The 23802-nt window shown below is 32.5% G+C and overlaps 2 protein-coding genes and 1 non-coding gene across 3 annotated transcripts in view; 1 reads left to right on the forward strand and 2 right to left on the reverse strand.

Annotated features, from left to right (window-relative positions):
- The window catches only part of LOC108904734 (Bardet-Biedl syndrome 4 protein homolog), a 48018-nt gene extending 36482 nt beyond the window's left edge, over positions 1–11536 (reverse strand). Inside the window, exons 1-7 of the mRNA XM_023454145.1 lie at positions 11481–11536; positions 11255–11424; positions 11088–11200; positions 10834–10928; positions 10360–10522; positions 5783–5936; positions 3064–3186 (exon numbers count right to left, since the gene is read on the reverse strand). Coding sequence (XP_023309913.1) covers positions 3064–3186; positions 5783–5936; positions 10360–10522; positions 10834–10928; positions 11088–11200; positions 11255–11424; positions 11481–11523 — 861 coding nt within the window. The 5' untranslated portion in view covers positions 11524–11536. The remainder of the gene's footprint in view (positions 1–3063; positions 3187–5782; positions 5937–10359; positions 10523–10833; positions 10929–11087; positions 11201–11254; positions 11425–11480) is intronic.
- On the reverse strand, positions 6795–6984 carry LOC111691402. Its single transcript, XR_002762939.1, has one exon. It is a non-coding gene; the product is annotated as a U2 spliceosomal RNA (small nuclear RNA).
- Positions 11537–11632: 96 nt separating the features above from the next.
- On the forward strand, positions 11633–17723 carry LOC108904741 (solute carrier family 35 member F5). Its single transcript, XM_018707408.2, has 7 exons — positions 11633–12017; positions 12087–12551; positions 13420–13602; positions 13657–13810; positions 13873–14032; positions 16800–17045; positions 17100–17723. The coding sequence occupies exons 1-7, from the start codon at positions 11907–11909 to the stop codon at positions 17182–17184; spliced, it is 1404 nt and encodes a 467-aa protein (XP_018562924.1). The 5' UTR covers positions 11633–11906; the 3' UTR covers positions 17185–17723.
- The last annotated feature ends 6079 nt before the right edge of the window (positions 17724–23802 follow it).

Here is a 23802-nt window from a genome sequence, read left to right on the forward strand (position 1 = left end):
CGTGAAATTAACAATACCCCGAGCATCTTAGAAAATGTCTTTAATTCTTTGAGGAACAGGTGTGAAAAGTGCTTGGAACAAGGAGGGGGACACTTTCAGCAGCTGCTTTAATTTATTGTTATAACAAGGAGGGGGACACTTTCCGCAGCTCCTTTAATTGTTTGTTATTGTTATCACGATTATTCTTTAAAATAAAGTTATATAGTCATTAACGTTATTGAAACTGACAGCTGCTATACAGCTCGTTGAGAAATGAGGTTAAGTTGGTCGCTATAAGCTACTCCCTACGTCCAATGTGTCAGAGCCAACTTCGACCACGTTTTTATTTGAACGCTCGTTACAATGTTTTACAATACACTTGCCTATGATAGAACGTCTAATTATCGAAATCACAGCGATGCGTACACGTCAAATGCTAGGACACGACTGAGCGCTGGGCTCCAAATCAGGCTCCAAAGTCTTTTCACCAAAGTCGCTCTATAAGCCAGTCTAGGTGGTCTGTGGTTTCAACCCACATAGCACATGATATTCTACGGATATCCTTTTTTTTTTGTCCATTTCTGGTCCTGAGTTTCGTAGCATAGATATTCGATGAGTAAACATATTTCTATAAAAATTACCGTTGTACTCATATTCTTAATATATTTGTGAGAACATTGATCACCAGGAGCAAACTGTGGTGTTATATATGGATTTTAGCAGAGCATTTGACCAGATTGATCACTACATATCACTTGCTAAGCTCAATAGTATTGGGCTATCGAATAATTTTGTTCATCTTCTTAAATCGTCCTTAACAGGGAGACAACAGTTTGTTACGTATGAAGGTTTCAGTTTATCGAAATTTAAAGTTACTTCTAGGATTCCACAAGGTTCAAATTTGGGACCCTCGTATTTCTCTTGTTTTTAACGATTTACCTATATCATATTCTATACTGAGAAAGGATATTATTGATACCTTCAATCTCTTTCGAAGTGTTCATTTACCAGTACTATAAAAATTACTAAACATAAATAGATATAAGAAACGTATACTCTATCTATAATTGATATGTCTCATCTCACTTTATATATATATATAAAAAACAATGTATAATGTATGTGACCAAAGTAACTTTTAAGGTTAAAGTCAATCGTAACGTTCAATGAAGTGAAGATGTCGTCGAACTAGGGTCGTCACACGGGATGGTTTTTGAATTGTATAATTTACTATTCTTTAAATATGTTACTCATAGGTTAAATGTAGCTTATAGGATTATAAATTTACAGAGAACCGTAGAATCGACTCATGAGGTAAATTTTTAAAATGTTATTTCTTTTGCTTGACCTGGAAAAAACCAACACTTAAATCGTGAGTAGAAAATTAATAACCAAAAATTTTGTAATGAACGTTGACCTCATATAGAAAATTAAATTAAAATCACTACAAATTTATTATATTTATTGTTCACTCGCTTCAGCACTTACTTTCCATTTATAGATATGGTATAAATGTGGTATTTTCCTTTACGCTGCTAACAAATCTTGAACATCCTATACTTTTCAAATTATGCGACATAGAAAAAAGTATCTCGACTAAGTATCTCCCTGAAAACAAATTTTTTGTTTATTATTTTAATAATTTTGCCCCGAGAAATTGAGAAAATGTTGGAAAACCTTATTTCCATTATAGGAATATTGCATAGTTTACAATATTAATTTCAAATAATGAATACAATTTCTTCTTGTCTTGTGTATAAAAATGATGGAGCGTCCAACCACGTGCCAAGCAACGCACAAAGTTATTGGCTATAACTGTTACCCCCCACCGTTTATAACTCCTCGTCACGTGAAGCAGCGCTCTAGCATATTTGTACCGTTAGTATCCTCATATCAGGACTTTTACTACTTTCCAATTTTACCATATTCTTATTTGCTCACAATTTTTTTGCGGGCAATGCAAATTTCTGTATACCGTCTTGGCATCAGGCAAGGGGATTAATGTTTCAATATTTACCAGACGAACATGCGGTTTCTTTGTGAAATAACCTCGACAAAAATCAACATTTTTTAACAAACAATTTATAAAACTCTTCGAAATAAACAGTTTTCGCATATATAATACCACAATCATTTACATTTTATATTCATTTTTGCGCTGACTTATTTTGTAACAAAATATCTATCACATATATATCGATCGAATTGGCTTTAAAATCTTTCAAAAAACACCAAAATTTCTATAAATTATGTTGAAGTTCTAAGTACATCGAAAGAATACAGAAATAAAATCGATCGAGAAGCTTTAGATTCAATAAAATAGACAGACCACATACAAAATTCATAAAAAAAAAGCAAAATGTTTCAATATAGCATTAGAAATTCGTCAGTAACACTTCCTCAAAAGTCACGAAATATGTCGAATTACCTGGAAAACTTCAAAATTCTTGAAACTGGAAACACTTCGGAATACTTCTAAATATCCCGATGATAGGCCACAAGGTTATCCAATGAAGAAAACTAAGACATTTTTAAAAAGAAAATTTGTAATTGTAATTTCATCTAAAAAAATAAATAAAAAGGTTATGCAGTCAAGAAAACTAAGACGTTTTTTATTAATCTGCTCTGTTTGATCTTTGATTTTTTTTTCTTTTCGGATGTCTAAGAACCAATTTCATTGGAAAGTTTTTCGAAGTACTTATATTTTAAAGTGTTTCTTGAAATTTTTTTATGTATTTCGACGTATTTCGAGATTTTTTAGATGTTTTGATGTAATTAGAGGTTTCTCGGAGGATTTTCACGTATTTAGAAGTTTCCTTTTCTTTTCTGTTCCCCTTCCCTATTTTTTGCTTCAGTATTCCTACTTTTCCCAACAAAAATAAATCGCGCATAGCATTATTATGTATTCTTATAAAATAATTAGATGAACCACTTAGTGGGACGCACCATGAAGCTTTTAACGTTATCCCAGAGACAATATTTATGCACGGTTAATTGTTGCTTATTCAATTCATGTACCTACACTTTGAGGTAAAACGTCAACGGGAAACAAATAAGAGTCTCAATGCCCGCCCATCTACTTACCGCTATGTATTTTTGTTTGGAATAAAAACACATGCCGATGTTGTTCCAGAGACCCACGGAATCGGGGTCGTGGTGGATGGCGATCTTGTACTTGGACAAGGCCACGTCGTATTCCTCGTGTTTCTGAAAGATTACGAAAAACGGATGGTTAGTATTCTAACTAAACTTCATTGTTATAGTCGTTCAGATCTCAATTGAAGGCCAAAGAGCTAGGCAGTATGTATCAAGTTCGGTCGCTACACAGCAACTCGGCATCGAAATATTTGAAAAAGTAATTCCCATGTTTATTTAGCCATACTCTTATACAGGTCTGATCGAACTAAACGTGGAGGTGGTAGAAATGTATACGCCCAGTTGAAGAATGCGTGTGCGGGCAAACGGCGTACAAACACAGCCGCACTGGGCGACTGGGCCGTAAACTTCAGTTATTGACAAATTGTCTAGCAGTGCAGTGCAGCAATGCGGAATTTGATGGGATTCAGTGTCAGCGTCTCAATTTAAATGTTTACGATTGGTTAAAAAAGGAAGAAAATGAATTTAAAAATATCGATGACATGACGAGAGACGTAATTCGGCGAACAATTTATAATTTATATAAAGAAAAAATATGTTGTTGGCCGTATAATAGAAATTTTCTACACATTATATACAAATTATTATTATTTTTTACCATTAGCAAAATACTTTTTTAGGGACGCCTATGAAACTCATTCAATTATTTTATTGCTAGGCGTTTTTATACATGCTCAACTGACTTTGAAAGACTATAACGCCTATTATCAAAATTTGGATTTGGATAATCAGTATCTGCCTCCGAGATGAACCAAACGCGGCAAATATTATTTATTTAAGTAAAAGTATTTTCAGTTAGTTTTGTAACTTTACTCGAAAATCAGGCTTTTTTCAAGAAACATAAAAGAGTAGTAATTTCTAGAAAATTGACAGACGAATCCGGAAATATCATGGTTGTTACCGTAAAGCAGTGACGTACTATTTTATTTAGAAAAATATGCCACCGATACCCCGTATCTCCGCCACTGGAGCATGTAAATTGTAGGAAAAGCCCTCAGATTTTGGACAATGGTTACAGAAATACATGTGCACAATTTCAAATAATTTCACTTACTAGTTTTTAAATTAATTAAAAAAATTTAAAATATTGTTTGAAGTTTAACACCCTGTATCTTTTTAACAAAGCAAAACTTTATATGAAAGACCCTTAAAATTTACCAAAGAAGAGGCGGTTTCATTTTTGGTCACAATTTGTGAATCACCCTGTATTTATAGTATTAAAATATTAAATAATTTTTTAACATGTCCTCTAATAGAAGTGGAAGGAAGGTTTGACTTCTAAGATTCGAAATCGTTTAGGAAGCGAAAAAGCAGCTAAATTAGTTTTTTTGTACAAACTACAATAATTAACCTAATTTAAAATTTTTGTTTTGTAGTAAATCATGTTTTATTTTCTTTTAGAGTTGGTTCCGTTTAATTTGTTTACTTTATGTTTCAGCTAAGTAGGCACCTAATTTATAATGTTTTGTTTTATATGTGTATCCTTTTCTTCCTTTTATTTGAATTTTTTCAGTTTAATATGTATCTAGCTTTTAAATAAACTGTAATTTTTATTTGAATTTTCTGAAGTTTGATTTACTTAGATTATTGGCTTTACACAACTTTAAATCATGATTTAAATCGCAATTTAAATCAAATTGATTTAAATCGTCACAATCTTGCATGGAAACAACTTTGAACAAAGTAATTCGTTTATGCGTTTAATTTTTGTGTTACTTTTTACTTTCAGCATTTTCGTACACAAAATTTAAACCGTCAAAACCACCATCAGCGCTTTCACACTGCGACGCGCGACAACTTCGATATCAAAGATACAGCTGGCTGCCGCACCAGGGACGGCTTTAAATTTGTTTATACCTTCATGCGAAAAACTTTTAATTTCAAACCATCAGTTGCTTAATAAAAGTTGCTTATTTTCGTGCCCTCTACCACCTGTTTCAAGAAACGCACTTGTTTCAGAAGCACCCTGTATATCTACAATATGTACTTTAGCTAGGGGTCGACACACATTTTATATCTATTTTAATTCTCTGGGTTTTTAATATGAAAATACATATTTTTTAGTATGTAAATACATATTGCTTCTTTTTATTGTTTTGTACAGCAGCATTAGCAAAAACGTCGAGGCTGTACAATCTAAAAAATGGCTTGTTTACACGGGAACAGTCAACTAAATTTTAAGTCACTTGAACCTACTTGAACAACGCATATATGGTAAGTAACAAGTTATGGAGCAAGTAAAAATTTAGTACACTGGAATAGAATTTATTCTATTTTTTCGTGCAAGTTGACGACTTGCACCGAACTTTTCCCTCCTGCTGATCCACTTTCGCTCCCAAAGTCGTTTAGGTCTATTTTTCTCTTCATATATTTCTTCATTTATTTCTTCTAATATAATATTTAGGAGGCGTAGTATGCCATTAAATTCTTCTACAAACTGCTGCCTCACGTTCATCTCGTCAGGTTTGCAAATATATAAACTGCACTAGAACTTACCAACAACACAACTAAACATAGAACTTACCAGTGCGAACAGCACTTGCAGAAAAAGCAGCAACTTAAAATTTAGTTACCACTTACCTACTGTCCCCGTGTAAACAAGCCTTAAGATTAACAAAGTATGTAACAAAGTAACAAAGCCACCCACCTGTGTGATGCATCCCACACCTAACAGCGCCCTGGTGTAGGTCGGTTCCAGAGCCAAGGCAGAACTTAATCTCTCGAACGCATGCTGGCTTTGTCCCACCTTCAGGTATAACAGTCCCGATTCCGTCAGCATTTGGACGCTATCCGGACAGGATCTGGAATGTAAATTCCCTTTAATTTTTAATCCAAGTCGCGAGACACCGTTAATTTTTTTTTTTTTTTAATTTTGCCACTTGGACTTGAAACACAAGCTCACAAGTAGAGGAATAATTAAAAGGAATATAAAATCTGCAGTCAGTTTCAAGGTGCATTCTCAGAATTAAAGATTAAATTTACTGCAAACAAAGTATATTTCTGCAGTGAATTTCTAATTTATAAACGGTTATGGCAGTACAGCAGAAGTCGAGAACCATTATCGATATATGACAGTTATGACATTATCGAATTATATCAGTAATTTATTCAGATCAGAGTTTTCGATTGTGCCCCTTCTGTAAATAAATATGTTTCGAAAATCTACTCGAAATTTAAACAATTCAATATGAAGTGGTGTTTTTTGTTTTATTCCATAAAAATAACTTAAATAACCGTTGACTGGATCCTTTTTTGTACTTTTTTTAAATTTATTCACACTTCACAGGTGGCAAAATTTTGCCATTGTCACATGAACACATGACCCTGCACTATCCGAGATACAAAGGCTCGAAAAACAAAATGACACGATTTATCTATTATCATCATTCAACATTCATCAGTTTTTGTTTGGTCTTTCAATTACGCCTCATGCCTCAATTGAGAATTAAGCAGAAGTCAGAAAGCAGATTCAGTGGACTGGACTGAGACCGTCTCGTTTACGTGAACCGGTTCCGAAAGACGATTCAGAATTCAGATCCATCGGTGACGATGGCGATAAGTCGAAAATAAGAATCGGATCACGAAATTGAACATAAACACTAATAAAATGTTTTTTGGTCAATTCTACAGTATGTACGGAATATTTTGTTTAATTAAGTAAAAAGTGGGCCGTTCCCGGCGGTACTGCAATACCGGGCCAACCCGCGACGGGGGTGGAGCAAGCCCCTAACCCCCGTCAATTTCCAAAAATCAGTTTAATATACTGGCCCCGCATGCGGGGCGTATCAGATATTAAGCTGATAAGAACAGATACTACACTTTGATCTTAGCCAGAGGCCGAGAAGCGATACCGAAACATTCTCAGCGACTGACCGAAGTCAGATCTTAGTAACTGTGTACCGGCGAGATGTCGTTCAGCGCCATCTATTGGCAACTGTTTCTATCATTCGATATCGATCCACACAAACTCTGTATTAGTGGCGGCCCACCCAACTTAAAATTAAAGAAGAAAAATATCAATCTACGTAATAAACGTTCTTCTTATGTATATCCATTAATTACTAAAGAATTTTAAACTTTATATATTGCGGTAAGAGATATACACTCTGCACTGTGTTTCTGAAATAAGTGCGTAATAAAACAAATTATTTTAAGCAAAAAGCTTCAGATGATCGCGGATCGCATTATAATTTGATTCATTTTCGAGGTACAATGGTGTTGAAATTAAAAAAATATGTATCATATTTTCTGAAATATATTCGAGTTTGTTTGATGTAGACTGATGAAGACTAAGTAGAAATCTATTGATCATAAAAAGAACTAATCGAATATGCAGAATACTTATTGGCGTCAAAAGTTCCAAATGGCACTGACCCTAGATATCTCCGCCACTGGTATTTGTAAGTCAACTTAGCGGATTTTTATTCCCACTAACCCAAGTTTGGTCAGTCTATGTCGAATATCCTTAGAGATGTTTTAGAAAACGCGATATTTTTTTAATTTCAACGTCTCGAAAATAAACTTTATGTTCATATCAAACTTTTTTCTTAAAATAATTTGTTCTATTGCCTCTTTGAAGGAATGTGCTTATTTCAGAAAAACCCTGAAATTTAAGAAACATTGATTTCGTACGTCTCCCATCTTTTTGTTTTTTCCAATATATTTGTTCAAAATTCTTATATACAACATAAATTGTATTATTGTATTATACTTTGTGATTGCCACATCCAAGTAGAGATTCGTTTGAAATATTGATAGAAACATCAAAAGATTTTCGCATCTTCGCCCGTGTTCTTTTTTCCATTTGTGAAAAACACACACACATCCTTGCCGATAATATTCTTTTTCTGGGTACTTTTCATTTGAAATTAAATCAGTGCAAAGCAAGTTACATCGCCATATTTTGATATACGTTTCTGTAGGTGTTCTTATTTATATCTTGCAGAATACGTTGAAATATAAACCGTAGAGAAATAGATAAAAATTATCTAAGCATTTTTTTACAAAATATAAATACACCATATCTTCGAATAAGTTTACCCAACAATGGAGTCCAGACTTTTCTATACGGTTAACTGATCTGAAGTGGCGTAGATTTAATGTATTTAGTTTTGAATTATATTAATTTTTATTTTGACGTTCATCGATTTTGTTGATTAAGTAAATTCTAAAAATTCCTAGATAGGTACAACAGCTTTTATTGAATTTCTTAACTTTTACTAAATCGATTTTAACAAATTGGTACTTCATAAACAGATCTAATGATATTTAATTTTTTTACATAACCCTTAACTCCACCACTGGTTGGGATACTGAAATGCTACGTACTTTAATAGGCTGGTTTTTAAATATAAATAAAAATCAGTGTATCCAAGCATTTCCTCGAGTTTAAGATGTAAGTTTAAATGATTTTATTCCTTACTTTGTATTGGAACTGTACCTAGTTCCAGTGCAAGATGATTAATTTTTAACTCTAAAACTTGCTCTAGTTCCTCAGTCAATTTAATCTAGAAACTGGAGACGTTTCATTTTCTGAGTCTTCTGAGTTATGTCAAGTTATTAGACATTTATAACTTTCTTTGAAGTAGGAAAAAAATTCATAAGTACCTGCTTTGAACAATTTTTGTTACAGTTCGTAACACCAAAATTACTAATGACATTTATTGGAAGCAGGCAACTTGATTAATTGCAAAAAGAATTATCAAAAATTTGGTATTTAATAACACATTAATAGCGATTTCCTGGTAAACGGTTACATTTATCGGCTGTTTTACATGTTTACATTTCTGTGATGTCTAGCAAGAGAAAAAAGTTATGAACAAAACAAATTTTGAGTTCTAGGTAAAGTGCCCTCTAGCGGCGCCTAATGAAACTTTTCTCTGACTGGTCAAATTGAAATGAAAAAGTTATTTAAATAGAAAAGTAAGAAAAATTGAACATTGACAAGCTGTAACTTGCAAACAATTAACAATTCGAAACAAATTTTCATATCATACTCTGCCATTATTTTAACCCGTAGAATCATTTCTCGGAGATTCCTGACGGACTTTCAGAACACCCTGTATATCATTTTATAGAAAGTAAACTCTTTGACGTCTTAAGTTAAGTTGTATTTACTTTATTTGAATAGACAAGGTGTTCCAAATCAGAATTAAAAAATTGCTGCACATTCAAGCTTTAGCATACACTGGAACTGAAAACTGATAAGTACTTATACCTATAAATATTTTCAAATTTTAATAATATTGGCACTGAGACTGATGTAATTAACAAATCTATACAGCTAACAGTACATCCAAGTCCCTAAAGTCTAAGGCATGGCTTAAATAATTCAATGGCAATTTACAATGCGAACGTGCCACTTATCAACAGATTTCCCGATGGATTTTAATCGAGAAAGCTTGATTGACTGGACATTGGACCTTCGTAATTCTTTGTAAATAAATAAAAAAAAAATTGGGAATAGATGGCGATTTCGAATACTGAAATCCGATTTTAGTATTAAACGTTTTTGCGATAGTGTTTACATTAGTTTTTCAAATGTCCAAAATGGCTTACGTGTATAGCAACTCGGAGCTGATAGATATCGTTTTAATTTATGGTGAAACAAGACAACATTTGTGTTAGTTCGTAGAAACTGGGTAAAACGGGCCCAAATGAGTAAACACGTCGATGGCAAAAATTTTAAACAGTTGGTAGGTAACACCATGGTATGTAAAGTTATTTTATTAATTAAAACCACAAATTAATTTTATTAATCAATAATAACAATAGCGGCAAATGCAGAGTTGAATTTGCTGATATAAAATAGGTGTTATAGTGTTTACGAACATAGTTGAAACCGTATAAAAACTAAAAGTCGGCATCTCTCGTCGGACTACCCGGGCACAAAGAGATGCCGACTTTTAGTTTTTATACGGTTTCAACTATCTTCGTAAACACTATATAAAATGTTATTTTTTTCCTTGTTCCGCCTTGCGCAAGGTTAGGTTTTACAGTGGATCAGTTACCAGTGCCGTACAGAAATGTATTTTTAAATCATTTTCGAATGGCCCTTTTGATTTTTTAAGAGTAAGAGTACATTCAAAAATTTCTTTTGGATAAGTTCCGAATCACCCTTATAAGTAGATTTACTACTTGTTTATTACAACATATTTATTTGTACTGTACACAAAATTTCACTTATTGATTTGGAATTAAAATAAATCGCAAATGTCTACTTACTCTACAGCAGAATTAGACACAGCAACAGCAGATCTTATATCACCTTCCGCGACAAGAATCTTGATGAGAAGAGCGTAACATATTTCGTGTTTGCCCAATTTTACGGCCTTTTGAGCGTACTCTTTGGCCTTTCCGACCTCACCGAGCTTCATTAGGCACTGCCCTGTAAAAAAATGGTGTAACATTTTGCTATTTATCTCGAAAATGAGACAATCTAGCAAAGAGCAATGTAAACATATTTTATAACTCCACCCCAGAAGTACGTCACTGTATGTATATGCGTTTGTATTTAATCAAAAATTAACGTTATATGCTAAATTTGAACAAATTCTCTTGCAATAATTTCAAAAAAATATTTTCTTTCTTGGCTTTTAACACCCTATGCCTCGAAAATGAACCTTTTTATTTATTAATTTTACGTAAAATTCGTTAGTAGGTACAGCCGTGTATGGCATAAAATCGTATTTTACTTACCCAGGTGGTAATATATTTTCCAGTCAGGGCATTTAGAGACCTTCTCTGCCTCCATTAACGCCTCTAAAGATAAGCGAAACCTCCGCATCTCATATCTGAAGTAGCAAAATACAATTGGAAACAAAATTGATAAAAACCTTTATCATAACAAGAACCATTCGAAATCTTGAACAAAGTATTTCCCGACATATATCGATCACCCTGTACAGCAAACAAATAAAAATATAACAACTATAGCGAATAATAACACTTACAAGCATTTTCCCATCTCTTTGAAATTGTCAGGATTATCGGGATTTAATTTCAAACACTTCTGAAAGGACTCTAGAGCTTCTTGCAATTTTCCTTCTTCCCTTAGTATTATCCCCTTGAATAATAAGGCAAGTAAGAATTACATTTTTTATATGGGAAATATAATCACCTCCTTATACAACGCAAATTCGTTTTTCCCATGACACCGTTCCAATTCCTTTTTTATTAGTTGTTTGCACGCTTCCGTTTCACCCCTCACATGTTGCAAATGAATCAGCCAGTTAAACTTCTCAAAAGGAGCAGGCTCTGGAATCGATTCGCTTGCCTTCATTTCTTCAGCTGAAAGCAAAAAATTAAAAGTAGTTTTAAGAACAATACAAAGACAAGCCCCCTACTTTTTTCTAAATTTGAATTTTTGTGTTGGCCGTTCGCAATCATCTTCCTCTACAAAGACTAGACATAATGAATGCTGTGTTGTAAACTTGGTTGCCTAGTTACGGGACCGGTGTTTGTTCAATGAAGTTTCAGTTGTCAAATCTGACAGTGACAATCCGATTAGCTGAGGCGAAAAAGGAAACAGTTTAATGATAACGTGACAATGTTACCGGAAATTTTATAACGCACCGTATACTGTCGTTTAGCTGCTTTTTATATTATTTCTAACGGTTCCAATGTGCATGTGCGTAACTCGGTTAACCAATAACCAATTTTTTTTATCTTTAAAGATATGAACGCCTCCAGGTTTAAATAATTGATTTTATTATCGTATTTAGTATGTTTACTAATGAAGGAGTCGCGAGTGGCTAGCATTGTTTATTGTTATGGATGCTAGCATTGGATCTATGCTAACAAAAAGTCAGAGACTGGTTCTGGGTTCTTTGGTGTTGATTTTGGTGGATGTCATTTGGGTGTCTTCATCAGAACTTACAAAGGTAAATAGAACCTTTCCTCAGTTGTACTGTTTTTGTAACATTATATACTGTATCTGTTTACACTTCCAGTTCATATACAGCAATGAAACCTTTGAAAAGCCATTTTTCTGTACTTATATAAAAACCTCCATGTTCACACTTTACCTTCTGGGATTTCTATTCTGGCCTCCATGGAAGGAGACTTGTTCACGACCCACCAATTATGTCTACATAGACCCGGATCAGGAAGATGACAATTATTACACAGAAGCCAACAGCAGCCTTAGCAACCCGATATATGTGCCAGTCAAAACACCGGAGAGAGAAAATTTAGACAGAAGCTCAGGCACTGAAAGCGACGACTCTTCAGTACGCTCAGTAAGATTCAATAAACTGGCAGAGGTAAGACATATGTCGGAAACCGATGCTACGGAGGCCCTTTTAGCCAGGCTGTCGTACCAGGCAAGTCTGAGGGCTGGGGAGATAGCGAAGAGGGCCGCTAGTCGACTGCCCATTTTCAGAGTTGCTAATATCGCCCTTATATTTTGCTTGCTGGTAAGTACCCTTTTTTTAATAAGTTAAAAATATATAGTCTATCTAAAAATGCTCATGAATTGGATGATCTTTGAGAGAACTGAGTTTATCCTTAGGCAGGAGCGTCTGTTGTTTTTTTGAAAGGAAAAAATTTGTATATAGTAAATGTGATGATAGAGATTTTGTTTAATGAAGTTCTAATAGCACTATTCACTAATAAACATTTAATTATCACAGAACCCTTATTTCATTTAAATTAATCCACTATCTGTAGACATCAAAATGACTAAGTTTCTGTCGTCAATTATGTTTTTTTCTGTTTGTTTAGGTATTTGGTCACCTGTAAAAAAAAAATTAGAAAAAACTAAAACTATGCCACAAATAAATATCTTTAGATAATGTGAAATGTGCCTTATCACGACAAACAAATATGCAAGAAGAATAAGCTATACATATGTGAGGTGGTGACCACCCTATACATACATTACAATGATTTGCTTTGCAATTAGTGCAATTGGCAGTGATTGCTTCAAAATAATTGCGAATATTTTTTTTTTAATGAAAATCTTATTAGTTGCATTTTTGAATTCATCATAAATTTCTGATTATATTTCCTACCCTATAAATGTATAAATTGAACTGTTTTCAAGAAACTCACCGTTTTGTTGTAAATGGGTAAGTTCTAAACAAGATTTTACAGGTCAGTGGCGTAGGAGTGGGTAAAGTGGGATATTTTTACCCCAACTTCTACGCCAATGACCTAATACGTAATCATTTGGGATTCACATAACTTCGTAACTTTTAGAACTAGATATCACAACAATGTTCTACCTTTTACTCAATACCCAATTTTTGGATTGACTTATTTTATTTATTTATTTTTTTTCAGTGGTTTATTGCGAATTACACATACCAGGTGGCATTGTCTGAAACGGAAGCCGGTATGGTAAACGTATTATCTTCCACCTCTAGCCTATTCACGCTGATATTAGCCTCTGCATTCCCTTCAACGCAAGCCGATAGATTTACGTTATCGAAGCTTGCTGCTGTATTTTTAAGTATTACAGGCATCGTAAGTGGTATACTCTCCAAATTTGTATCCTAACATTCATTGACCCGTTTCTAGGTATTGGTGAGCTTTTCTGATTTGTCGTTAGAATCACAAGTTCCGTTAGGGGCGGTGCTATCGTTGTTTAGCGCCTTTTTTTACGCCACTTATCTTGTATTTCTAAGACGGAAAGTTGATCACGAGGATAAAATAAACATTCCACTATTTTTCGGTAAATATATATTATTGACTAACATTGACGTATAAGTATTGGTGTTATTTTTTTTTTTTTAGGGTTTGTCGGCCTTTTTAATTTAGTTCTATTGTGGCCTCTGTTCTTCTTTCTTCATTTTAGCAAGCTGGAGGTATTCGAATGGCCCACGAAAGAGCAGATGATGCTTTTACTGCTCAACGGTCTATTGGGAACGGTGCTTTCCGAGGCACTCTGGTTATGGTAAGTAGATGATAAGACTATATTTGTGATTTGTGCTCAACAACTAGTAGAGATAAAAATTCATGAATTTCAATGTTTTCGTAGCGAAATGAGAGATTATTTCTTAGTGTCAAAGATAGTCGGTAATAAAGTTTTTATTGCCTTTAACTTATATAGTTGATAACGATTAGTTAATACTCTGTGAAACGATAATTGATAAAGCAGTATTCTTAGGAAATATATGTCAAAAGTAAATATATTGGAATAAGGTGACATGAGCGAACTTTTAATACAGGGTGATTTAGAGATTCAACATCGTAGTAAGCATTGTAAAATGCCCTAGAATTTATTTTTTGGGGATATTGATTAAGCACAAACAAGAATAAATGAGTATAAATGTGAAGGACCTGGATTTTTATTCTACATGATATAATTGTTATAAGAAATGCGATATATTTTACATATTTTTTAAATAACTAATGAAAATAAGTTTTTTGTGTTTTCGAAGAGAATGTTTAGGCACAATTATTCTCATCTTTATAGTGCCAGTTTTTCATATAAACATTTTCCAAATGCTCCTTCCGAGATATAGCATGATAGTCTAAAAAAAATCTATTTTCCAAACCAAGAGGTATTCAAATAAAAATATCCTTGATTTTTATGAGTCTCGTTTGTTAATTTTTTTATTTTGCAAATGCAGCAAAGTTTATTAGCAAATTTCCATTGTTTGGTATAAAATAAAAAATAGTATTTTTTTTAAATAAGTCTTATCACCCTGTTTCAACGACAGCTAACTCATTCTATAAAATGTTACTCAGGGAGTCTCACACTACAAAAGCCAAATTTTACTTAAAATAAGAAAAAATTTTTACTAAAGGTGCATTGTGAAATGCTGGGTTTCCCAAACACAGATTGTTCAAGTTGAATTTTATAGACTAAATGTTTAAAGAGAAAAATAGAATACGCTGTATAAATATAAATAATAATTAACAAAATAAGGATAAATAACGGTTACTTTTTTATTATGTTCCATTGGAATTTCACGAAGATAAAAATCTAGATTTATACAGGGCGTTTGTAAATAAGTGCGAAATATTTTAGGGGGTGGTTGCCGAAGTTATTTTATGAAAAAAAGTTTATATAAACGTATGTCGAAATATGCTTTGTTTCCGAGATACAATGTTTAAATTTTAATTTTTTATTTATTTTTATCAATTATTTCAAAAAGTTTTAAAGATATTGATCGAAATTTGAAAATTGCTTTGGAGGGATAAATGAGATTTTTTGGGGTGATCTGAATATTTCTACTTGCACTTTTAAATAAAATATTAACAAAACCTACAATAAAATATGTTTTATTTTTTCCTCAAAAACGGTGCATCTTACAAAAAATATTGAAGGGGCCAAATTCATTCAGAATTGATAACGGATTTCTAAAAAAATATCAAAACAGGAAAAGTTAGTGGTGTACAATTTTTTTTATTAAAAAAAGTTGTGGCATTCTTGCATGAACGCCACTGGTGCTAGTAGAAATATTCAAATTACCCCAAAAACTGCATATTTATTCCTTCAAAGTGGTTTTTAAATTTCGAGTCAATATCTTTAAAACTCAAGTAATTAATAAAAATAAATAAAAAATTAAAATGTATATGAACCTTTTTTAACAAAATAGCTTCAGCAACCACCCCCTAAAATATTTCGCACATATTTACAAACACCCTGATAACAGGCTGTTACAAATTCGCTTCTCACTACAAGGATCTCGGAAATGGTAAGAGATACGAAGTAGCGTAATATTTGAAAAAAAAAACTAAATTTTGGAATTCCGTTTTTGTTTCATTTCAGCCTTGTTTGAGGTGATATTGAAAAAAGAATAACTCTTTCTCGTTGCAACTTTTTGCCCTCTATTGAATGTCATAATCAATTTTAATATGTAACATTTTGTCTCCAGGACCATCATCAACTTAATTTTCTTAAATACGACCCTGGAAATGTTATTCCATTTTTTGCAAGCCTTCATGACCCCCAATACTGTATTGGCTCAGCCTGAACCAGATTCAGATATTTTGTCTTGAAAAATTCATCTTCAATATATTCGTTCCAAATTTATCAAATTTTTTTTTTAGATTTTTATGTTTATTGAATTATCGTACACTCTAAGTGTCGTTAGACCCTATAAAATCCACTTATTTATTTATATTACTACCATCACATGTTACAATAAAACATTATTAGAATGCCCATAGTTATTTCTAGATTTCTCAAAATTCAAACAAATTTCAATGTAATTTTTTTCAGGATATTCATACAAATACATCTTTCGCAGTTGCGGTTACATGTATAATAAATTTCAATCATATTATGCTTATCTTCATTTTCAACATTTGCTTCTTACCGTTTCCAAGATTCCTGTAGTGAGTTTGTAAAAGCCTGTTAAATAGATAAAAATTATAGAATCTATTATGTATGTTATAGCTGTCATATTTTTACTCTATTTTAAAGGTATACTACTATACAACTAGTTCATTAAAGAATTTGTTTGAATTAGCTTAATACCTTTACAAATGTGTATATCTCTACAGTTTCCAGAAAAACACGTTTTAATACATATGCCAATGCATTAATTGAAAATGAAATGTGTTTTACCACTTCTTACATATTAATATTTTATGCAAATTTTGAAAAAAGTGGAAACAACTCTATTCAAAAATTTAAAACGTAATGGTAGTTAAATAAAATATTGCATTCTCACTTAAATATTATATTATTTTCATTATGTCTCTTATAGGGGTTGTTTCTTAACGTCCTCCCTCATGGCCACGATAGCCATGAGCCTGACGATACCCATGACGATGCTGGCCGACGTTCTGTTGAAAAAAGTCTCCTATCCCGTGCTGTTTTACACGGGGACGGTACCAATGCTGATCGCCTTCATGGCTGTGACCATCCTCTCCCACTATGAGAACTGGGACCCAGTTTTTAATATACTACGTTGTGCCTATCTCAGCATTTGTCGTCGGACCAGATTCATTCGGTATGGACAGTTTATTCGTGCATGCCGCTGTAAATAATTAAAACGGACTTGCAGTTTTAGGTTCAGCGAAATGCCTTCGGAACAAACCGAGGCCCTAATAGGCATCAATGGAGAGCACGACGTGGCAAAAGTGTGGTAATTCGTATACAGGGTGATTCACTGAAAACTCGTCGAAGTGACAATTTAATCATGGAAAGACATTTTGTGGTTTTGTAAAAGCCAGTTGATAGAATCTCTTTTCATTATCAGTTATCCGGCCGGGAAGTTTCAGGTGAATCACTCTGAATTTAATATACTCTAAGACCAACCGTGGTGCTTGAATGATATGTGATCATTTTAATATTTGTCGAATTGTGATTTTATTTGTATTACTAGGAGAATTAGACCTTTATTTATTAGTATTTTATTTTGTTAGCGCCATTGCGCACTAAACACTGTTTTTTATAACAAATATTTTCTATACGTCTTTAAAAGATATAAAACTAATTTGTTGCATCAGCAGAAAATACAATCACCCTCATAATCTTTTGTATCGAGCTCTTTATTTTCGGCATTTTATTTATTAATAATAAAGACCTTAAAAACTGAAGAACAATTTTTTTTGTCGTTATTTATCATGCTCTGTTTATGTATATTGTATATAGAATATTGAAAAATCTGGGACAATCGGCCCGAAAAGAAAATCAGTTTTGAAAATTGTTCAGGGTGGTGCACCATATGTTTCGCCCTTTTTCCAAAATTTTGAAAAATCGAAGGTTCGAAAATAATTGTGCATAGAACTAACAAGGGTTTTTTTAATGGAAGACCCTGTACGTTTATACACTTTTGGCTAGAGTGCTCTATCTTAGCCATATCGGAGTATCGCATCAATGGCACACCGCATGTAGAATTCTCAGATATTGTATTTTTTATTACTGAACCATTATCATGTTAGGGCCGACATTTTATAATCTAGAAATCACACTTTTAGTAAGACAGTAATAAAACAAGAAAATCATAATTGCTTTTCACAGTAACTAAACTACAGAAATGTTGAAATGAAAGGATTCCTTTAATTTTTTGTGGTGAGAGATCATAGAAAATATTGACCACGCACATAAACATCGGAAAATGCACTTGGTCTTATTTTGTCGAGAATTTTGTAGAAAGTACTTAAAATAATTGTGGTTAATTGTGTTAACAGGTTCTTAAATGCATTTTGCATGGTGTGATTAAGTTTATAGTGCCATAAGTAATTTTTTGTATATTCATCCAGCGTGTAAAATTCAGGAAACAACGGTAAACCTAAAAGGTAATTTTTTTCTTATTCTGAACGTGTAAACTATCTTACAGCCTAGAGAAAACTCGTATAACCAGAACAGTGAAGAGCTATTGTTTCTAACTTGTTTAGATTTTCTTAAAATCTCGACAAAAAAACTCCTTAAACATGATTTTTTCCTCATTTTCATCATCAAAACAAATTTACTAATATTTGATAAAATACAATCACCTCTTTTTTATTGCTTATTAGCTTTTATTCATCCATCGTCCACTGTGCTAGGTTCGGAAAAATACTAAGCTCGATATCACTGGAGCAGTCTTGGATTCAAGGTCTGCTGCGAGGTATGCCGTCATGGCCACACTCGCGTACTTCAATGGTTACATTTGCTTAGCACTGCGGTGTGAGGGTACAATCCTACATGTGGTGTGTCTTTATGGCCACTCTGGTACAAGGTTTTATGGATTTGTGTCAATAGGCAAGGAAATATGGCCATAATATGAATGTATTTGGAAAGGATTATTATTCGTTTGTGGGCAACACTCTTTTGGATCTATTTCGGTTGCGTTAGGCCCACCGCATATGTAAAAATATACAGAGTGTTCCAATAAACAAACACATTTTAGGTTGTCCCGGTAATGCGATATTAAATTTTTTTGAAGTGTTATAAATTCATAAATTCTATGCCAACAGATTTAAGACATTTTAAAGTTTATTTTAGAATAGAATTTTATTTGATAAACAAATTTTGTAAAACAGAATTGTATAATTATTAAAAAATTTTAAATTACAACTCATTTGGTGTATACTAGAAATGTGATAAAATCAAAAATAAGACTTGATGTTATTTGTGTACATTGTCTCTTCTAAAATTAAGGTTTCCACAAATCGGCACAATACAAAGAGCATTCCTGTTATTGCAACAATGCAAGGGCATGCCTCGTATCGCGGCAATTTGTGGAACCCTTTAATACTGTACTGCCTCTATGCCTGGATAATGGAAAAATCGTTAATTATTAGATCCAGTAACATGTACAATTCCAATATGGGTAGGATTTCATTAAGTATAAGTACCCATATGTGCGACGATCTATACAGCATCCTTTGACGATAAAATTACCGTACTCTCTGTAATATCGTTTCTCACTTTTTGTATTCTACCTCCATATCTATGATTTATGAGTACCTATGTGCAATAACGAGTAATTCAAATTGTTTTTGTTATTTCCAACCCAAAGACGTACTTTATCGTTCAGACTAAATGACAATACAAACAAGCATTGTAGTTTGTTAGCGGGGTAAGCTTAGGAGAATTGCTTAAGTTTGCCCCTCGTAGCTGCAACTGCAACACAAACGCATCCGGCTTTGACAACCCGTCGTTTAATTTGAACGGTTCCGTACGTTCTTAGACACTGCTTAACATGTATTCGTTGAAAGAACTGTACCCGTAGAATTACGGAAAGAAATAGTGAAAAGTATAATCATATTCGAGCAATGCACAAAACGTAGGGCTAATATTAGTTAATTTGGAAAAAGCAACGGCAAATTTACCCGCCTAATATTGTAAAATAGACTCGCATATGTACTGTGTACTTCTCATTTTTTCATTCCAAAATCTGTTCAAATATAATGTTTAGACAATACTATATATATTAAATATTTAAATTTTATGTTCCTTATATGTCGACGATCTCACTGTATTTGTTGTTTTTACTCTGGACGGGTGCTAGCGCGGATGTGGCAAGTTTTACCGTCCGGTGTAGAAAGAACAGGAATAATGATAGACATCTAGACTAAATTTAAATTTCAAGCCTATGTATACATTCCTTAGATAAATATATATTTTTATTAAGTAAGTACATATGTAAAATATTTTCTATATAAATATGTAGATATCAAAGCACTGTATAATAAAGTGTAGAATTAAAAATGTTTTTTTTAAATAAACAAAAATACTACTATTTATATGTTTTAAGAAAAATACATGCTAGCTACATTAGTTGAAATAACTTCAAAGAACATCATTTTTTCCTGAAAATTATCAAAATTTAATGAGAAACAAAAAATATTCCGATGAAAAATTAAAGTTACGATGAAAAATTTATATGCAACGCTCTACTACAATTATAACTACACTCTAGGATAGCGGTCGGCAACTGGCGGACCACGGTCCAGATCCGGACCGCGGAAGATAAAAACTGGACCGCCAAAAATTTTTTGAAAATATGTATATAATAAAAAATAATTACTCAAATTATTTAAAAATTTTGTTTTCTGTAGATAACAAAACGTTTGAGTGCTACCCTTATCATTTTTAATGGTTAGTAGGTTAATAAAAAAAAAACTGGCTCAAGACCGCAAAAGTAATTCCTTCCATTGATTATTGAATACAAATATGCCTATCTATTGTATTTCATATTATTTTCTGCGTAAAAATTATAATAAAAAATTAGTAAGGAATATTTTTTTTCTGGACCTCGTTAAAAATTTTAAAAAGTATCCGGACTCCACCTAAAATTACTTGCCGACCCCCTGCTCTAGGACAAAAAAAATTGTACTATGAATGAATATTACGACATTTCAAAGTGTTACAACCAGTTGATGTGAGGTTTTTAAAAGATGATTTATCTGTTTCTTAAGGTGAAATTCTAATATTTTCTGAAATAAATTTACATCATTGGTTGTTGCAATAATGGGTTTGTTTAGGGTGTTCAATGAATCATGGAAGTTAGAAACTTCTAATGTTGGCCGAAAATCGACCATAATCGTCTCACTTATTGAAACGTGCCTCTCCGGAAGTTCTTTATCATCTTTTAACATAAAAATACCATCCAATCTGTAGGAATTAATAAATAATTTGTATAATATTCCTAACAAAATTGACGATTTTTTAAAATATCGAATTTAGAAAAATACCTACCAGCCATTGTAACCCACGCTCTGATGGCTCAATACTGGCAAATTCTGGTGCTGACCTAATAGCAGTCAAGCGTGTAAGTGGATGGATGTCATCTTCAGAAGTCAATATAAAAGACTCGGTATCAAGAAAGGTTGAAGTATAGAAGAAAATATTCAGTGGTGGAATAGAAAATACTTGCAATTCTATATCTATACATTTGCGACATGAAATATGTTCTTTTCAAGGGTAGCAATTTCTAGAAATGTTAATTGTACGATTAAAGTTCATATTAATTCAAATGAAAATGCAAATTAGAAATAAATTCTATATGAATAAATAAAAATAAAAAATTAAATTATGTACTTTGTCATTTTTATTACTATGTATTACTTTATCTATCCTTGTAGTTAAAATGATCTGCTCATTTGAGTTGTACAAAGCACACTTTAGCATTTACTATATAAACCTGTGATCACTTTTCAAGATCTCAAGAATCTTCAAGAACCAAATCCAAGAGATTACCCATCATTTTTTACTCACCCTGTACATGTATGTTCTGGATTTCTGAACCTATCTTTCCCTTCTTATGGCAATCTAGACTGTATTTTTCAAAAAGTTTTTGACATTTTTCATCAGTTTTCTGTTTTGAATTATTTCATAAATAATATGTAGTTTTTTTTTAACTAAGCGCATGTGTATTTATTATTAATTTTTATAAAAGACATGGTCAATCCAAAAATAATATGTAAGTGCCAACAATAAACTTTATTATATTTTAATAAAACATGAAACTTTTAGTAAATGAGGACTACGTAGATTTGAGGAAATGTCCTGAAAACAGTATAAATAGTAGGAGTCACACTGGGTATGAAACAATTTAAACAGTATTTTTTAATCAGTATATTTACAAATTGTAAATTCTTTTAATTTTTAGAACATACACCACGTACCAGAAGGATAGTAGTTCGACCAATAATTCAAATTTGAAAAGTGATGGCGTGAGACTGGAGAAAGAGTAAGAAAACATATTTAAAGTGGTCGGTGTGGTAAGAATTGTTCTTCTTACAGATTAATAAATTGCGGTTTAAAAAAATTAGTTACTTCTTATAATGCTACTACGGGGCAAACAAATACACAGAAGCAGCTAGTAAATAAGAAAAAAATTCTGGAAAAGGACAAATCGAAATACGATCCTCGTTTTCGAAGGTAAACAAATTTTTTGTTTATTTGGTTAATGTTATTAAAAATCAACATCAGATTTTTAGTGGCTGAAGACAAAAGCTGTTTGAAGAGTATGTCGGAGGTTTCTGTTACGCCAAAGAAAATGGAACAGTCGTTTCAGACCAGCACACCATTATTTCCAAGGTATGATTGAAAAACACGTGTATATACAATAATTTCCTTATGAAGAACACCAGGATTGTGTACATTTTAGGGAAAAAACATCAAATATAGAGGTGGAGAGTTCGAAAAAAAAACATGAAGTTCGTATAAATAAGTTCACGTCAACAAACAAGGGTCACTCTCCAGAATATGGACTAAGACTAAAACAGTTTGATATGAGTCTTGAGAAACAACAGTCAATAATGACAAATTATGCGTACGTTGACATATTTACCATTTAGTACTTATTTTCTAGTGATATGTTTTCAGGAAAGAAATTAATACAGATTATTCTCCCCTTCACAAGGATTACATGGTGTAAATAATTTTACATTTTCAATATGAAACATTACTTTTCTTGGTTCAAGTCCCCTATTTTTAATCGAAATATCTTCCAGGAATAATCAAAGTGTTGACCCTAGACTGTCCGAAAAATACTCTGTTCTAAAAATGCCCTGGAAAAGGACCTGGACGATACCCGTCTTCTCTCACAAATCTGCTATGTTAAATGGCTATAAAAATTTGGAGAATATTGACCGTCAAACATATCTATATGACGATGGCACAGAAATAGATTCTTTATACGTTGAGGAGAAACAAAAACAAATTTTTAGTAATGGTATGCATCTAATTTCACACGATATATATAAACGTTAACAGCAATACGGAAAGCAGTTGCAAAATTTACTATACGTTACGTATTTTTTTTGGAAATAATCCATTGCTCTCTTCATTCTTGCTATGGCATGAACTTTGCGAAGTTAAGACGAAGAAAGCTCTTAAATACTAGTTTTTTTATCGTAATTTGTCTGAGGACTCCAGATCTGAAAAAGAAAACAATTGAATGTCAGGATTTTAATGCGATCAAATCTACTTTCTCGATCTATAACTATTAATACATAGTTCCTACACTACAAGATACAGCAAACATTAAGAATGTTCTAGGTGTCTAATTTCTTTGTAATACAAAAAGTATTCAACTAATAAACTTTAATAAGTTCTTTTGCCTTCTATTGTAGATTAGTTGTGCATAAAATAAAAAACAAACATTCAATTGTTTTATTAAACGATAAACAAAAACCAAAATGATTAATCTTTTACCATACCATTTTTTAATAAAGTTTAATATGCCAAGTGTCTCATACTTTTCTATCTGATTTTAAAAATCAAAAAACTTAACACTTTTCTTCAATGCCTACATTAAAAATAGGTGTTGC

Source organism: Anoplophora glabripennis, unplaced genomic scaffold (assembly GCF_000390285.2).
Source record: "Anoplophora glabripennis isolate ALB-LARVAE unplaced genomic scaffold, Agla_2.0 scaffold195, whole genome shotgun sequence".
Taxonomy (NCBI): domain Eukaryota; kingdom Metazoa; phylum Arthropoda; class Insecta; order Coleoptera; family Cerambycidae; genus Anoplophora; species Anoplophora glabripennis.

Coding starts and splice junctions, on each gene's coding strand:
- LOC108904741 (XM_018707408.2), top strand. CDS start 11,907: ATGGATGCTAGCATTGGATCTATGCTAACAAAAAGTCAGAGACTGGTT. Junction 12,018..12,086: donor CTTCATCAGAACTTACAAAG/GTAAATAGAACC, acceptor TTACACTTCCAG/TTCATATACAGCAATGAAAC. Junction 17,046..17,099: donor CGTCGGACCAGATTCATTCG/GTATGGACAGTT, acceptor ACGGACTTGCAG/TTTTAGGTTCAGCGAAATGC.